The sequence below is a fragment of the Pogona vitticeps genome, chromosome 2, assembly GCF_051106095.1.
Source record: "Pogona vitticeps strain Pit_001003342236 chromosome 2, PviZW2.1, whole genome shotgun sequence".
NCBI classification, from domain to species: domain Eukaryota; kingdom Metazoa; phylum Chordata; class Lepidosauria; order Squamata; family Agamidae; genus Pogona; species Pogona vitticeps.
This window is the reverse complement of record NC_135784.1, coordinates 183,751,152-183,769,524: the sequence shown is the minus strand read 5'-3', so window position 1 is coordinate 183,769,524 and position 18,373 is coordinate 183,751,152. Positions and strand designations below refer to the sequence as shown.

At 39.9% G+C, this 18,373-nt stretch overlaps 1 protein-coding gene across 1 annotated transcript in view; it reads left to right on the top strand.

Annotated features, from left to right (window-relative positions):
* Positions 1 to 18,373, top strand: part of LOC110070845 (A.superbus venom factor 1) — a 106,088-nt gene that overhangs the window by 73,472 nt on the left and 14,243 nt on the right. The window contains exons 29-34 of the mRNA XM_072991546.2: positions 8,674 to 8,837; positions 9,431 to 9,589; positions 12,897 to 13,047; positions 14,777 to 14,831; positions 16,106 to 16,196; positions 17,622 to 17,711. Of these exons, the coding sequence (XP_072847647.2) occupies positions 8,674 to 8,837; positions 9,431 to 9,589; positions 12,897 to 13,047; positions 14,777 to 14,831; positions 16,106 to 16,196; positions 17,622 to 17,711 (710 nt within the window). The remainder of the gene's footprint in view (positions 1 to 8,673; positions 8,838 to 9,430; positions 9,590 to 12,896; positions 13,048 to 14,776; positions 14,832 to 16,105; positions 16,197 to 17,621; positions 17,712 to 18,373) is intronic.

Genomic DNA, 18,373 nt, shown 5'->3' with positions numbered 1-18,373 from the left:
TAAGGGATAACAGAAAGGAAAAGGGAATTGGGATTGATGAGGAAGAGGGGAGACAATAACATACTTTCATCCATTCTGTACCTATTGCCATATCAAGATTTTAAATTATTCTGTTTACTCTTTTCTGCCTTCTAGATTCAGTTCTCCTTTCAATATGTACTGTTCACAAGCTGCCTGTTGATTCTGTCCACTTGTTAAATAGATCCCATCTTTCTGTTGCCTTTTGCAAGGGATAGTCCTTCATGACTTCTGATAAAATGTCCATTTCGGCTATTTCCCGTATCTTTTCAATAAGATCTTCTTGTTTCGGTACCGTTGATCTTTTCCAATTTTTAGCATATAAAATTCTAGCTGCCGTAACTATGTATATAACTATATAATTCTTTGACTTATCTATATTTTCAGGTATCATACTCAATAAAAACAGTTCTGGGGTTAATGGCACTTTACAGAGCAATATTTGTTCCAACATTACATGCACTCTTTTCCAGTATTGTTTCGCTACTCCACATGACCACCACATATGATAATAGCTTCCCACTTGTGATTCACATTTCCAACACTTATTTGATACATCTGTATACATCTTTGACAATTTTTCTGGGGTCATGTGCCATCTATAAAACATCTTATATATATTCTCTTTAAAGTTCACCGATCTTGTAAGCTTTATATTATTTTGCCATATTTTCAGCCATTGATCAATATCAATGTTATGCCCTATATTTTGTGCCCACTTAATCATACATTCCTTAACCATTTCATCTTGCATCTTAATTTCCAACATATAATTATACATTTTCTTAACAGTTTGTTCTTTTGAACCTAATAAAAGTTTGTCAAAAATCGTTTGCTCTAAATAGAAGCCTTCTATTTTATCTTTTGTATATCTAGATTCTAGCTGTGCTCTAGGCCACCACTCTATATATATATTCTGTGACTCTAGCTCTTCTTTAGACTTTAGTTCACCATCCTTTTTTAATAGATCTTGATATTTTAAAAAGTTTGTTTTTGTCATAAGACTGGGTTGGATAAAGGCCTCTAACGGTGACACCCATACAGGTATTTTATAATAAATTTGTTGTACAATTTTTCTCCACATTCCCAGTAAAGCTCTTCTTATCATATGTGAATTAAATTTTTTTTGTTCTTTGTCCTTTTTATACCATAAATAGGCATGCCAGCCTAACTGCAAATCATGAAATCGGCCTATAAAATCCCTCCAAGCTGTTAGATCACTCTTCAACCAACCTTCATTCCCACTGCACTGCTGGTGTGTAGAATACTCTCTAAAAACTGTAATGGAAAGGGTTATAGCCGAGGAAGCTAAGCAGGATCTTGACAAACAGAGGCCCAAAGATGCAGACACATCAACTGTCAAATTTGTCGCTATACTGCCTACTCCCAAGTGTCAAGTTCCACTACCATCTGCTGCTAAGGCTTCATCAGTTTCAATCTCTCCTCCTCCTCCTCCTCCTCCTCCTCCAGCTGCTGCTGCTGCTGCTGCTGCTACTACTACTACTGCTACTGCTACTGCTACTGCTACTGCTACTACTAATAATAATATCTAAAAGCCAAACCCCAGACCATTGAAAGATGAATTATCACCATCACTGAAGGTACTAGAACAACCTGCAATGGTTTTCCCTTTCCATAAACCTAATGAGAAATACCAGGAAGAGGTTATATGTCTAGGATTAGTTTCTGAGGAGGAGAGTATCAGCCATCCGTCCTTCTCTCCTCCTCTGCCACACTCCCAGGATTGGGAGTATAATGCCAGCCTCACCAATGCATCCATATGGGCACTCCGGGCTGAAATTGCCAGAGAGTGGGCAATGAGAATCAGCACTGACCCTATGGAAGCAACCAAGACCAGTTTCCGAAACCCCGCTATGAACATGAATGCTTGCTTTGAGGTCACTTCAGCCTCATCAATCTCTTAAAAGCTGAAAAACTAAAACTATTCAGGCCATTTCATTTGCAGAACGTTGCCAGCAGGAACCAATGTCTTGAACCTCAACATTGAGGCATGAAGAATGCTCAGTGTCAAGGTATGTGGAACATTCAATGTCACCCTCACCTGCTTTGACCCCAAGAAGGATTGAATGCTTGGTATTGCATTTTCCAACTCCCTCCTTTTCATCGATTCACTCCGATGTGAAACAGAGACAACTAATGAAACATAAATCGAATAGAAAATTGCCCTCATGGCACCGACTTCAGTCAGCATTACTGTCAATACCAAAGCATGCAAAAACCTCTAAGCATCCATCTTCTTCCCATTATACATCCTCACTTAGCAGCCACTCCACAACTGTATCCTTTCCATGGAGGTTCAATGGTAGACCATCACATCATTCACAACCAGTGTCAAAAAAGACTAAACATACTCACTCTCACTGTCAATTAGACCCAAAAGATCTACTTACCCAACTTCCTGTTGCCTCTTATAGTCATCCCATACACACCAACACACCTGAAAGGCATGAACAAGAATTTTTGGATGATACCACTCCCAGACAACAAAAAGATTCTGACTCAAACTTTTCAAAACACCTTGCCAATCAACAAATGCTTTCCGCAAGGTATGCCATAGACTCTGCATTAAAAAAACCATGTTTGTGGCAGTGGCTTTGAGAAAGCTTCCTAGCTCAGAACAGCAGGCCTAACAGAAGACATCAGGTCACTTATTGACAGGGAAGGCCTCTTTAATGAGAGAACTGATGATGATATGGATTTTTTAAAAAGAGAACACTACCAAAAGGATGCATTTTTACACACAATCATCAGCGACAATATCGATCTTATTGGAAAAAGACATACAGTACTCTCAATCTTCCACATACCCTGCTGACTGCCAAAAGCATTCGCAAACTACAGCATTATAGCCATCAATCTCAATGTCGAAGTTACAAACCTTTGTGAAGGTCTAAACGTCTCAATGAAAAATCAAAGCAGCCTATTTGGTTCCTTGCTGACTTGAGATTCCTCCTCCTTTGTCTTCTGTAACATCACACACAACCACAACCTTAGCACCCTACTTTTTAACTTGGTGCATCATCACCGCCAACAAATATGTACTTTCCATAATCGAACAGGGTTACTTCATTAAATTTACCTCTCACCCTTGAACAGGTTTTATCAGATCAACTACACCAGTGGTTCTTAACCTTTGTTACTCGGATGCTTTTGAACTGCAACTCCCAGAAACCCCAGTCAGGACAGCTGGTGGTGAAGGCTTCTGGGAGTTGCAGTCCAAAACTCCTGAGTAACCCAAGGTTAAGAACCAGTGAACTACACCATCCCAGATACTCTAAGAAGGAATAATTACTGTACTGGAGAAGGATGCCATACAACCCATCTTGGTGGAGCTCATCCAGAATGGGTTCTACTCCCATTATTTCATTGTCCCAAAGAAAGATAGCAGCCTGAGACCCATCTTGGATTTGAGAGACATAGTTTTTATATACAGACCAGGAAATTCAGAATGGTCTCACTAGAGTTGGTATTGCTACTTCTTTGGAAAAAAGACTGCCTTGCTGTTATCAACCTGAAGGATGCTTACCTCCATATTTTCAGCCAGCCAGCTCATCATTATTTCTTCCATTTTGCCATGGGCAACCAGGCATAAAAGTTCAAAGTGCTCACTTTTAGTCTGTTCATAGCCCCCAGGGTCTTTATAAAATGCACAGGACCAGTATAATCATTTTCTTTTACATGTGTTGCTCTCCATGCTTCTACCAAGTGAAACTCTTCTGCTACAGACTGGAAGGTTTTGGATAATATAGTCCTACTTTCTTTTTTCCCTTTTCCTAATGTTTGAATGTTTGTGTCCAATTTTCTATCCAGAACTGCACTGAAGTCATCTACACAGCAAATATATTTGTATCTTTATCTGCCAACTCCTTTTGTGGTTCTTTGAAAAATTTATCTTGATTTTTATTTGGAGCATAAATATTCACTCTCAGTGTTTTTCCCTTACCTCTTTGAATTTCTATCACCAATATTCTTCCATCTTGTGATGCAAAAATTGGTTTGGGTTTCAGATCCTCTTTTATAAATGTTGCCACTCCTCTCTTTTTTTCTTGTCTGATGCAGTGAAGAACCTCCCTAAATTTGGCATTTCCAAATATTTCAAGTCTTTTTTTAAATGGGTTTCTTGTGTGCATGTAACATCCAAATTCAGTTTCTCAAGCTGATATTTTATTTTTGCGTTTTCCAGGTGTGTTGAATCCATTAAAGTTAACAGAGATTAGTCTCAGCTGATTTTTAGACATTTCCTGTTTGCTTACTACCTCCGTAGTCCTCCCTCTTCCTTGTAGATCTGGTCTGAAAGTGTACTACTTCTTTAGGGTTTTTTGTCTGTTTGGTTTCCTCCTCCTCCTCCTCCTCCTCCTCTTCGGATTCTTCTTCGCTTTCCTGGGCTATTTCAGAGCCTGCTGATTCCCTGCCTTCTATTGTATCTTTCCTTTGAACTTCTTCCTCTTTTATTTTCTTCTCGTTTCTTCCTCCATATCTGACCAGGAAAGCCTCCGCTTTATGTGTGGTGTTTATATCTTGCCACTGACCTTGATAGTGGAATTGCACACCTTCTGGGACGATGCATTGATAGCTGATCTGCTTTTTCATTCAAAATTCTGTTAGTACTGTAGTTTATAACCAATCAACAAATGCTTTCCGCAAGGTATGCCATAGACTCTGCATTAAAAAAACCATGTTTGTGGCAGTGGCTTTGAGAAAGCTTCCTAGCTCAGAACAGCAGGCCTAACAGAAGACATCAGGTCACTTATTGACAGGGAAGGCCTCTTTAATGAGAGAACTGGTGATGATATGGATTTTTTAAAAAGAGAACACTACCAAAAGGATGCGTTTTTACACACAATCATCAGCGACAATATTGATCTTATTGGAAAACGACATACAGTACTCTCAATCTTCCACATACCCTGCTGACTGCCAAAAGCATTCGCAAACTACAGCATTATAGCCATCAATCTCAATGTCGAAGTTACAAACCTTTGTGAAGGTCTAAACGTCTCAATGAAAAATCAAAGCAGCCTATTTGGTTCCTTGCTGACTTGAGATTCCTCCTCCTTTGTCTTCTGTAACATCACACACAACCACAACCTTAGCACCCTACTTTTTAACTTGGTGCACCATCACCGCCAACAAATATGTACTTTCCATAATCGAACAGGGTTACTTCATTAAATTTACCTCTCACCCTTGAACAGGTTTTATCAGATCAACTACACCAGTGGTTCTTAACCTTTGTTACTCGGATGCTTTTGAACTGCAACTCCCAGAAACCCCAGTCAGGACAGCTGGTGGTGAAGGCTTCTGGGAGTTGCAGTCCAAAACTCCTGAGTAACCCAAGGTTAAGAACCAGTGAACTACACCATCCCAGATACTCTAAGAAGGAATAATTACTGTACTGGAGAAGGATGCCATACAACCCATCTTGGTGGAGCTCATCCAGAATGGGTTCTACTCCCATTATTTCATTGTCCCAAAGAAAGATAGCAGCCTGAGACCCATCTTGGATTTGAGAGACATAGTTTTTATATACAGACCAGGAAATTCAGAATGGTCTCACTAGAGTTGGTATTGCTACTTCTTTGGAAAAAAGACTGCCTTGCTGTTATCAACCTGAAGGATGCTTACCTCCATATTTTCAGCCAGCCAGCTCATCATTATTTCTTCCATTTTGCCATGGGCAACCAGGCTTAAAAGTTCAAAGTGCTCACTTTTAGTCTGTTCATAGCCCCCAGGGTCTTTATAAAATGCACAGGACCAGTATAATCATTTTCTTTTACATGTGTTGCTCTCCATGCTTCTACCAAGTGAAACTCTTCTGCTACAGACTGGAAGGTTTTGGATAATATAGTCCTACTTTCTTTTTTCCCTTTTCCTAATGTTTGAATGTTTGTGTCCAATTTTCTATCCAGAACTGCACTGAAGTCATCTACACAGCAAATATATTTGTATCTTTATCTGCCAACTCCTTTTGTGGTTCTTTGAAAAATTTATCTTGATTTTTATTTGGAGCATAAATATTCACTCTCAGTGTTTTTCCCTTACCTCTTTGAATTTCTATCACCAATATTCTTCCATCTTGTGATGCAAAAATTGGTTTGGGTTTCAGATCCTCTTTTATAAATGTTGCCACTCCTCTCTTTTTTTCTTGTCTGATGCAGTGAAGAACCTCCCTAAATTTGGCATTTCCAAATATTTCAAGTCTTTTTTTAAATGGGTTTCTTGTGTGCATGTAACATCCAAATTCAGTTTCTCAAGCTGATATTTTATTTTTGCGTTTTCCAGGTGTGTTGAATCCATTAAAGTTAACAGAGATTAGTCTCAGCTGATTTTTAGACATTTCCTGTTTGCTTACTACCTCCGTAGTCCTCCCTCTTCCTTGTAGATCTGGTCTGAAAGTGTACTACTTCTTTAGGGTTTTTTGTCTGTTTGGTTTCCTCCTCCTCCTCCTCCTCCTCCTCTTCGGATTCTTCTTCGCTTTCCTGGGCTATTTCAGAGCCTGCTGATTCCCTGCCTTCTATTGTATCTTTCCTTTGAACTTCTTCCTCTTTTATTTTCTTCTCGTTTCTTCCTCCATATCTGACCAGGAAAGCCTCCGCTTTATGTGTGGTGTTTATATCTTGCCACTGACCTTGATAGTGGAATTGCACACCTTCTGGGATGATGCATTGATAACTGATCTGCTTTTTCATTCAAAATTCTGTTAGTACTGTAGTTTATAACCTGCCCTTTTATTTCTGACTCTCCAAGGAATATCCTTCAATATTTTGTAATCTTGACCTTTCCAAACCATCTGTTATTCTTTTAAATTTGCCAAAACTTGATTTCTAAAAGAGCTCCTTAAAAATTTTACATGAATCTCTCTTGGCTTGCGATTGTTTCCTGTATAAGCAGTTGAGATCCTCCATACATTGTCCAGATTCTGTTCTCTCTTCAGGAGCCAATCCTACAATAGGAATGAAGAATTGTGTTATTATTGCTCTTAAATCCCCTTCCTGTTCCTCTTCTATGTTTTGAAAGATAAGTCAAAGTTATTTCCTGTTGTATTATGTTTAAATGTTGCTCTCCTACATTGCACTCCAATTCAGCCAGCCTGTTTTCTTGCATATTAACTTGCTTTGTTAGCTTCAAGATGGTTTTCCTGGTTTTCAGAATGTTCTGATTTCAGAATGTTCACTTGGGTTCCCAAGTCCTCTACTTTTTTGTCTAAAGCTTGTATATCTTGTCTAATTTGTTGTGTATATCTGTCCAGTTCAGATGAAAAGTAGACTTGCATCCTCTGTTCCACCTGTCTTAATTCAGAATCGTCTGTCATCAACTTTGTGACACTTGATTCAATTTGGGGACTCCCTTTGCCAACCTGTTTTCCCCTCTGTGCCATTATAATTTCAATTAAATTTGTCTATCTTCAAAGCTATTAATAAGTATATATATATATAGCATCCTACTATCTTCGTCTATATATATATATATATCTTTGTTTTTAACTTTATCCCTATTAGTGTAACAAAACCATATTAGTAATATTAGCTCCTTTAAGTATAATCAGTTTCACAGGTTTAACAGATCTGGTACTCCCAACTTTGATATATATTCCAATATATCAGAGTAAACCAAAAAAGGAAAGAAAACTTGCAAAAACTTGCTATAATCTAAATGTCCAGCAGATGGTGATATTACCTCCTTAATATCTAAAGTTCAGAACTCCCAAATCAGTAGGACAAAATCAGGCACAGTCCAGCAGTTCACCTCCATACATTTCCAGTTATATAGCTCTGAGGAGTGGGGGAGGAAGTTAATCTGTAATCCAGTTTTGTATTCCCAAATCTGCGATGTTTGTAATTCACAAATTGGTATAACAACAAGCCAACTTCCCAAAGTAAGCAAGAGAAGAAAAAGAAAAACAAAAACGAGTTTGTAATCCACAGTTTGTTTTTCCGTCTGGCTGTAAACTCCCAGGATTTCTTGGTCAGATATTATGTATCAAATTTGTAATCCACATTTGTAATCTACAAATTAACAGCTTGTTGAGACTTTGGGAGCAAACAAGCAGATTCCTCCACCTATCTGTTCCTGCTTGGTCCCAAACTCTTCTGGGGTGTTATCTTTCCTGATGACACCCACAGTGGAGCATTTCAGCCCCCATTATCTGGTTGATGGAAAGGGATGCCTTCTCAGAGATCTGAAAGGCACTACCTTCCCTGCTTTGCAGCAACCCCGCCCCTTCGCAATTGCCATTTTTTAAAAACATTACCTGAAAGGACTTGAAAGGAAAGTGTTGGTAGGGTGAAGGATATTCTCCTTGGTTATCAAAAAATGGCAACATGAGTGCTGTCCTTAATTTTCCATTGTTATCGTTATAAATGCTGTTTTTGGATCTGATTTCTTGGGGTGTGTGTGTGTGTGTGTGTGTGATTGATTTAATTTCATCCCATGGCATTACAGAAGCTTTTCCAGTGAAGAGGGGGGTGAATCTGTAGGGAGGAAATAGGTGAGTCAGTTTTCAATATATTCTGCATTGCAATATATTGACAATCTTTTAACAAAAAATTAGGAATTAATTAAAAATTTGGTAGCTCCTTGAGATAATGAACTCTTATGCTCTCAAGATCTCAGATTTTTTCTCCTTGTAATTAGGTGGGAATCGTTGGGAAGAATATGGTGCTCACACCTACAACATTGAAGGTACCTCCTATGGCTTGCTGGCTTTGTTGAAAATGAAGAAATATGAGGCTACTACACCCATAGTCAAATGGCTGGTAGCGCAGAAGTATTATGGGGGAACATATGGACACACTCAGGTGAGTGTTTTTTTTTTTTTTTTTTTTACTGTCCCATTGCTACAGAATTCAGGCTTCTGAATAGCTGTTTCTCAAGTCAGGCTGCTGAAAAATGAATAGTTACATTATTGCCTACTGTCTGAGGTGGTAAATTTATGTCTCTCTGTCTGTTTTCATTCAACCTGCTTGTGGCAACTATGAGAAGACAGAGATGAAAAAGAGGACAGGGTTCCTTTTTGTTTCATAGTGATATAGAGGAGGCAATTTCAGCAGGCTTTACGCTCTCCTTCAGTGACAAAATACCATTCCAAATAATAACAGCTCTTATCTTCTTCCTGCATCACACCACGTTGTGCTAACAGCCATAAATGCATGAATGTTTAAAAAAATATGTGCCTCTATGTCTATCATTCACCCACATTGTGTATGTTTCCTTCAGAGATTACCAGGTTTTTGCTATTGTACTTGTATTAAAGATGCCTGCTGCCAAAATAAGGGGCCACGCCCTTTCTCTAGTAAGCTCTTGTCACCAAATTTCCAGTACCTAAGCCTCTATCTAGATCTCTCAATTCAAGGTAAACTGACAGACTTCATCTTACTCTTTCCCATTCTAGTCGACCGTCATGGTCTTCCAAGCACTTGCCCAGTATGAAATCGACGTTCCTACTCATAAGGACCTGAACTTGGATGTTTCTGTTCAGTTGCCAGAGCGCAATGCACCAATTACTTATAGGATTAACTACGAGACTGCTCTCCTGGCCCGAACAGCGGAGGTACAAAAAAAATTATTAACAATTACAAAATACATTATCTCCCACTCCAGAAAAGACTAGTTATTCTGTGTTTTTATATCTAATCCACCAACTGTGAGGACTAAATGTGGGTAAGAAGAGATGACACAAGGCTTGGTGAAACCAACAGTCAAAAACACAAGTGAAAGTCTGAATAGCTATCTGTTGTGCAGACACTGGGTAGTCCTATTCAGGTATTCGGGAACAGAGGAAACTACAATGAATGCAGACAAGAAGCAAGACAGCAGTGGAGGGGTTCCTTCCCTTTTCTGTGCCACAGATCTGCAGTTGGCTTTTTAGTTTGTTTAACTATTTCTGTATCCAATGTATTCATTGTGGCAGATCTGAGGGGGGAGAGGAGAGGTAAAATAATATTTTAAAAATCCACTGTGATTTAAATAGTTTGAATCAGTCAGTTAAGGCATTTTTAAAAACACTTTAAAGTAGTCTAAGAATTAAAACCAGTAAGGCAAACAACAGCCCACTGGAGGACACAAGAAACAATGAATTGAACTCTTAACCCTCCAGCCCACACACCCCTAAAATGCCTTCCTTTCCTACAAGAAATGTTGCTGGGCTCATTGCTTCAGGAAGGAAGTTCCACAGTGGGACAGACGTCTGACAGTACCTATTTCTGGCTCAGGCCTAGACACATAGAAAGTAGACTTAGGAGTGCACTTGTGTAGCTACTTCTGATGTACTGCTTGGATTTCATGACCAACTAGACGTGATAGTGGCAGGTGCATGTGTGTAACCACAGTGGATCCCATTGTCAATTGAAATTCCAGATAATAGGGATTCCCTCTGTGGTAGAAGGCATCAAGAAGGATGGCTTTAGATTTTATAACTACCCAGGATCCACACATCCATAATCAATTGCCTTCTACATGTGATCTTATGCTCTACTGCCAGGTTTACCTTGCTTTCATCCAGGAACATCTGCCTGAGCTCTCTTTGTTTTCCTTTTCCAGCATCTCTTTCTCCACTTTTATCACCTTCTTGGAAAAGTTTGTTTCAATTTATTTATTCATTCATTTATTTATTAAATTTCCATACCAGCCATCTAGTGAGAAGCCACTACTCAGGGTGGTTTCCAGCATAAACATTGAAAGCCTACCCACCCAACACTCAATAGTATAAAAGCAATCTGATTTAGTATCTGTTATCTTCTCATATCTCTTTGTTGTGTTCTTAAAACATTTTTTTTCTTTTCAGTAGTCCGCTTTTGTACTTAATCCACCATCTTCTTGCTCTCCTGCCTCATGGCACTTAACGACAAGGAAAATGGCTTCCTTCTCACTGAAAGATAGACTATGGCCTTCAATAGTGGAGGGATTGCCCGCCCCCTTGAACGTCCTTCCATAAAGAATTATCAACAAGTGGAGGATACTCTCTGGTAACATTTCATCAAACAAAACTGCTAGAGATGGGTATGAACCTTAGTTTGGAAATTCATGCCAGTTTGTATGCTCAGCCACGTGTTCTATTCCCCCCCTGCCCTGGCTGAAGAGGAATACAGCCGGTGTGTGTTCCTCTTCAGCTGTTTGACCAGTCTCTGGCAGGAGCATGGGCTTCCCTGCCTTGCCTTCTTAGCTGATTGCCCACTCAGACAGGGAAGCAGGACAATTAACCCCATTATTCTGTCAGGGAGTGATCAAACAGCTGAAGAGGAGGAAGAGAGAAATGTTCTCCGACTGGTGAGTGAGTCATTGGCTGGGGAGGTGGGGGTAGGGAATGAACTTTGAGCCAAGGTTCATGCCCATGTCTAAGAACCACCCTTTCCAGTCACCAGGCACCACTACACAGCTTCATGATTGTACTATTGACCCTGAAGGGTCACAGTGTGACCAACAAGGTATTTGCATTTAACCATCAAGGCTTTATCACCTGTTCAGCCACTAAAGTAGGCTTACTGGTCCCAGAAACAGTACTGTATGCTACTTCATTTTAAGAAGACTGCAGAATACAAAGAAACAACAGAGATTGTCCTTTACGCCAGTGGTCCCCAACCTTTTCCCAACTGTGGACCGGTTGGGCGGGGGCGGGGCAGAGGGGGCAGAGTGCACTCGTGTGCATGCGCATGGTGGCACTCATGGTGAGGGCAGGAGATTTGTGTCCGTTGTCTGGTCCTGCCTAGGCTGTGGACCACTGCCGGGTCGTGGACCGGGGGTTGGGGATCCCAGCTTTACACAATGCAAAAGTAGAAGAGGAGATACTTTTATTTAGACTACTAAATACTGAACACTAAATGCAAACTTTCATGAATCGCAAAGATCCACCAGGCACATTGCTTAAGATGACTTGAGAGCAGGTTTCAACCAGTTCAGAGGAGGGTGTTTTTAAATGCCTCATCCCTGGTGGCATTTGGTTGGAATTTTCCACTCAGCCTCCAGGACAAGAGGTAGCCCCTGAATGGACCCTCTTCCCACTGCCATTCCTACTCATATTGCCTGTTTGGAAATCAGGTTTCCTTATTGGCTGGGGGGGTGGTGGTGGTAGAGAAAGGCCACATAGAGATTCAGCCATCCTCATCCCAACATTGGGATAAATGTTGGTTAATTCACCAGATAATAAGCAGCCTATCACAGTTGAATTAGTTCCAAGTTATTATGTTGCTTGGTGAGTTTCGCAAGTAGTTGTTATTCTCAGTTGTAGTCCAGCCTGATGATGTCTAAAGTCCATCAGTCCATGTACTTCCCTCGGTGTTGCTGAAATGCCTTTTTCTAGGTATCCTCAAGAGTATACAAGAATTCAGAAGCATCAGTTCAGCTCTTGACATGCCCTGTTATCCAGCCAAGCTTGCTCTATGGGGATCAGTTCTTTAGCAGGCCTTCCCTTTCCATCCCTTCCCTTAGCACACAACTCCTACAAATTTGCATTGAAACCTCCCTCCATTTTCTGATGCTGTTACTCTGCACCTCTCGTCTTTCTTTCTTAGTGTCTCAAACCTTTCACAGAAGGCAATTATATATACTTAGAGAACCATGTTAAAAGGGATGTCAGGCTACTTGAAAATATACAAAGTAAATATCATGTTTGATTTAGGGGGTTTATTTATTTTTGTTGCAATTAGCTAAGTAAACCTATTCTATTTATTACTATGTGCATGCATAAAGAAGTTCTAAAAAATAACAACCCTGAGTGGTATCAGTAGTAAATGGTGGCACTTTTAAGGTAAATAGCAACAAAAAAATAGCAATAGAACAGTAGTAATAAATGAATAAAAAAAGCAACAACAACAAAAAATGACATTAAAGCAAAGAGAATACTGACTCTGACTATTTTTCAGACTAAGCTCAATCAAGGCTTCACCGTACAAGCATCAGGCCGAGGAAAAGCCACTATGACTATTGTGACAATGTACAATGCAAAGATGCAAGAAAATTCAGTTCAGTGCAAGAAATTCAGTCTTGATGTTAGTGTTGAAACTCTTCAGTTGGGTAAGTCCAAACAGTAGCTCCCAAGGTTTCATGGAAATCCCAGGTTCTGACAGAAGGACTAGATTTTATTCTATTATATAACCTCATCACGAGCCCTAATGACTTTAAAATTTTGATCTGGAGAAAATATATATACTACAAGATGAATCTATGCATGAGTATTCTTAATAATTTTTACTATATGTCCTTTTAAAAAACTATATATTCTATCTTACAAAATTGTAGGCTAGGATTTAAATCCCGCAGTTTGATAATGAAAAGAAAGGTCATCTTGAGATCCTGTCACAGAGTAGCTTTGTTTAGTTTCTGTTTAAATAAATCAATATGCTAATTTAACTAGGTGAAGAGGTATGATAGAACAATGGTGCATACTCATTTTTTAAAAAGCTAGTCCAGAATGGGCAGAAACAGAAGAAAAAGGAATGGTTAAAAGGCTAAGGAAACAAAGGAAGGGGCTAGGGGAATGATTAGAAAGGAGAACCGTGCAAGGTTTCATTCCAAATTTGTAAATGCCTGTATCTCTTTTTCATGAGGCCAAACAGGAAATAGAATGCAAAGGGAGTGACGCTTTATGAGAATCCACCAGTCTGGACAGACACAGCAGCTGCCCAGGAAATGTGGCCACGCTGATGGCTGGGGGTTGTGGAGTTGTCATGAAAGAGTTACTTTTCCAGGCTCTTTCCTCCTTGTGGAACTGCATCAACTCATGTGGCAGATGATCTGGGGGTTTGTTATTGTTGTTGATGTCTGCTGTAGTTCTTTACCCAGATCCAGACTTCTGGTGGCTATGTCCATGCCCATCATGGATCTGTGTAGGCTGAAATTCAGGCTATTTCATTAGTACAGTATGATGAGTTTATCCTGTTTTCCTCAGAGGAGCTCAGGTATCAGATATGAGTCTTCCTCCTCACAACAAATAACTGAGAAAGGCTAAGCTGAAGGATGATTACTTGTCCAAGAGCTTCATAGCAGAATGGGGTTCCAGCGATATCGCTGTAGAACGAAAACGTCATAAAGCGAAAATGAAAAAGCCATTGAAACGCATTAAAACTTGGTTAATGTGTTCCAATCGGCTAAGAACTCACTGTCCAGCAAAGATCCTCCATAGGGGCGGCCATTTTCAGGTGCCTGTGCAGCGAAAACTGGCTCCTAAACACAACGGGGAGCCATTTTGAGCACCTGGTGGCCATTTTGAAAACCCGACGATCAGCTGTTTAGATCGTTGGGAAGCGAAAATCGGTTCCTGAAACAGGGAACTGATCATCGCGCAGCGAAATTCGCCCATTCAAAAACCTGTCATAATACGGATTCATCGTTAAACGGAGCGCCCGTCTTGCAAGGCACCACTGTAGCTGGCTACTGAGGGAAGTTTTGCGTGAAGGAAAAGATTTTTGCCTGCTTGCAGAAGTATAGCAAAGATGGGGCCAGCCTGGCCTCCTGTGGGAGGGAGTTCCAAAGTTTGGGAGCAGCAACAGAGAAGGTCCCTTCCCATGTCCCCCACTAAGTGTACCTGTGAAAGTGGCAGGACCAAGAGAAAGGCCTCTCCTGATGATCTTAACACCCGAGAGGGCTCATAATGGGAGATACAGTCTTTGAGATGGCTTGGATCCAGGGGGAAATATGAATCAGTTCATCAAAAACCATGTTTTCCCAATGTAGTCATAGCTATTCTGCATAGAATTTGTATGAAAACACTGATTTTTCTCTCTACTTGTGCTGTAACTTCTAGATCAGAAGCAGTCCAAGGGAGCCTCAGAGGCTGTCAAAATCAAAATCTGCACCAGGTAAGAATGTTGAGCTTTAATAAGAAGGCAAGTCTAACAAAGGGCTAAATGCTGCAAATCAAGCCCATGGAAAATGGGTTGGGATCAGATATCCTAAGAATCAATTCAAAGCATAATATTACATTTTATCTGAAGATTTATTAAAGGACAGTAGTTAAAAACAAAGAATCACATGACAATGAAATCGCTCAACAATATGAGCTTCAAAAACAATGCTATCTTACCTAAGGGAGGTAGACAAGATGAAGTGCAATACGCCTTTAACTCTTCCTCATAGACTCCAAACAGCCCCATTCTTAGCTAAAAAGAGTATATCTAGTTCAAAACCACTTTCTAAAGAGCGTCCTGGTGATTTGTTTTGTACCCAGGTCAAAATTTAGCAAGTTAACTGTTGGCTTTCCACTCAAGCAGTAATTCACAATTGTTATTATGATATTTAATATTATGTGTTTAATTCATGCTCAATATGTATGATATAAAACTTACTGCTATTTTTATGAAGGCTTTAGAGATAAACCTGGGTTATAATGGGATGCTTTGCAAGAAAACAACTTATTGAATGTTTCCACAAGATTTCTCTGCTTTGTAATTTTGAGATACTTTAACTCTGATTTGCCTTTTGGTTAAGATCAAGTGTAGTGTTGTGCAGATTTGAAGATTCCGGTGAATATGTTCTGCTCTTTGTACATTGACAGAAACCAAAGGACAATATCCAAAGAGCTAAGGTTTCCTGTGCATGCACACACACACACAAGCTTACATCTATTCTACCTAGTCTAGGTAAGGGAAACACATGTTTCCCTCCCTGTTCTTGGTTGGAGTGCAACTTTCATCACTCCTTATCGTTAGCTATGCTGTCTGGGGCCAGAGGGACTGCAGTTCAATAACAACTGGAGGACTACCTGTCCCCCACCACCACCCTGGTCGAGGGGATGATCTGCTACATGCTTGCTAACTAGGGTGAAAGTGAAGGAGGGAGATGGGATTTTTAGCTGCAGAAGGGTTGTTGTTGTTTTTTAATGTGATGCCGGATATCCTATTTGCATCACACACCTACAGGGGGGAAAACCCCTATATGCTGGGTCTTCAGCTTGGCTCACCAGTCAGGCTCTCCCCTCACCTGAGCACCAGGGAAGGTTGCCAATCTTAAAATAACATCATCAGTACCACAACCCTGTCTCCAAACTGCATCACCAGAGCCAAATTGATAAAACTAAAAGTGAATCCATTTCTTACCTGTTTCTTTTGCCACTTCTCTCTTTCCCTTGTCTTAGGTATCTTGATGATCATGAGGATGCCACAATGACAATCATTGATGTTTCCATGCTCACTGGTTTTGCCCCTGATACTGATGAACTTAAGAGGGTAGGTGATGCTGGATTCTAGAACTGGAATCTGCTAAAATTCTCCCTTGAGAGTTTGGGCTAGAAAATTCTCTGCAATCCGTGAAAAGGCTTTGGCATGAGAATTTGATGTTCAGAAAGATTAGATAAGAACTAATTGTGAAAATACCAGTTCTACTGTGAGATAGATGCTCACTGGGCTGGATGTCAAAGACAATGGCTATTTTCAGCATTTATTTACTGTTGACACCTTTTATTATGTCATACATAGCAGCTTACTTCTGTAGGCAAAAATAAAGAGGTTAATGCCTCAATGAGCTTATAATGAAAAATAGCTGCAGTTGGGGAAAAGGTAACAAAGATGAGGAACAGGAAATAAATACAGTTAGATGAGGTTAAAATTTGATTACTGATGAGAATGTAGACTGAGGAATAAACTAAAGGCCACATGGAAAGTCAGGTTTTTAAGGATATGAAGAAATAGCAGCACATACATATTTAGCAAGGCAGTTATGTTCGGAACAATGGGGAGCAGATCTGGCTTTGATTAATCAAAAGCTGAAGGAAAACTCTCTTGCACCCAAAGATCTTAGAGATAAACTTGGGCTTCAGAAGAGCCCTCTTCTTCCCAGTATCTTCGTAAATATTGCTCCATGTACCAACTTTTGGAAGCTAATTTCTGCATCTGAGGATCTGGTCACATGTTAAGAAGAATGTAGATCTCCTCCTCTTACAGTGTTTTCCCTCCAGACATCTCAAAGCAATGTGTCTGAGACATCAGACATACAAGCAAAGCCATGCCATCTCCCAATGGATCAATTATTTTAGTTCTTTCTGCAATAATACACTGGACTGAGCACAAGGACATCAAGTCAGATTACTTTTTCATAGTAACAAAAGTACTTTTAACACAAACAAATTAATTATGGAAATGGAATATACGCTTTTCTGTGGCACAAGATAGTTATTGCAAAAGTCGCTTTTCCACAGAAGATTGGGCATGAAACAGATCCCAGTAAACATCACCTTGTCAACATACATCATATTTGGGTGATGGCAAAAGCATGTTACAAACTATTAATTTAAACATAGCAAAAAAGAACATGAGATAAACCCATTTGCTAATCTTATTTATAGTACATTCATTGAATCACTGGGATTTATATAATGTTGTTTGACCCTTCAGAACCGATTCTAATTTGAACTGTCAGTCAATGGTTTATTATTAGTCTTAATGTAAACTTCTACACAGAGCTTCATAAGAATTTTGTTAAAGACCATGGTGCGTTCAGGTCCCCTGACAAATGTATCTAATGTTATCAAAATACTTTCTGACTCTCTTGAAGTCTCTGTGAAGCATATTCTGAGTACGTACCTCCCAAGGGTCTTTGAACTTAAGTGCCAATGAACTGTAAAGACAACTTCACATTTCCTTTCAATGTTTTAGCTTTCTGAAGGAGTTGACAGATACATCTCCAAGTTTGAAGTTGACAACGTTATGACTGACAGAGGGAACCTCATCATTTATTTGGACAAGGTAAAAGGGTTATGGAGAGGTCCTATGTGCTTGGTCACACAGTAGCATCTTTGGCTATTCCGGATCCTTCTCTTCTTTTTTGTATTGAGGATCTGAAGATACCAACCCAACATTTGCATCTACACATGGAGAGGGGTTTGGTGAATTGGGATGCACTGGATCACCTTAGTATGGACTGTCCACACATATCCAGAATTGCTCCCTGATATCTCATTCCCAGCACAGATTGCTTTCTCCTTCTCCTTCATGTTCTCTGTTGATCACACAGAGAGGTTATCTGCCCCTGTGCAAAGCCTGTTGGGAACCCTCCCAAGCTGAGTAATAGCCATTTGGTAGTAATCCACCATACCCACCCTTCTCTAGCATATATAATAATGGTCAGCCCTAACCTCTCAGTTTCCCTTTGTCCACCACCAGAGTGTCAGCAGTTTGGAAATCTGCTGAGTATTTAGTTTCTCTCTTCATTTCCCTTTTCCCTTCCTGTTTAATTTGTCCTATAAAGTACTCACCTTTATTTTCATTTATCACCCTATGTATTTTTCGACCATCACACTTGATTTGTTTAGTCCGCTTTGTGGCCTCTGCCCATGTGTATGGCCCCAAGGCCTTGTTCAAGAAATGCAACTTTTGTGGGAGCAGTATGTCTCCCACTTACTGTAACT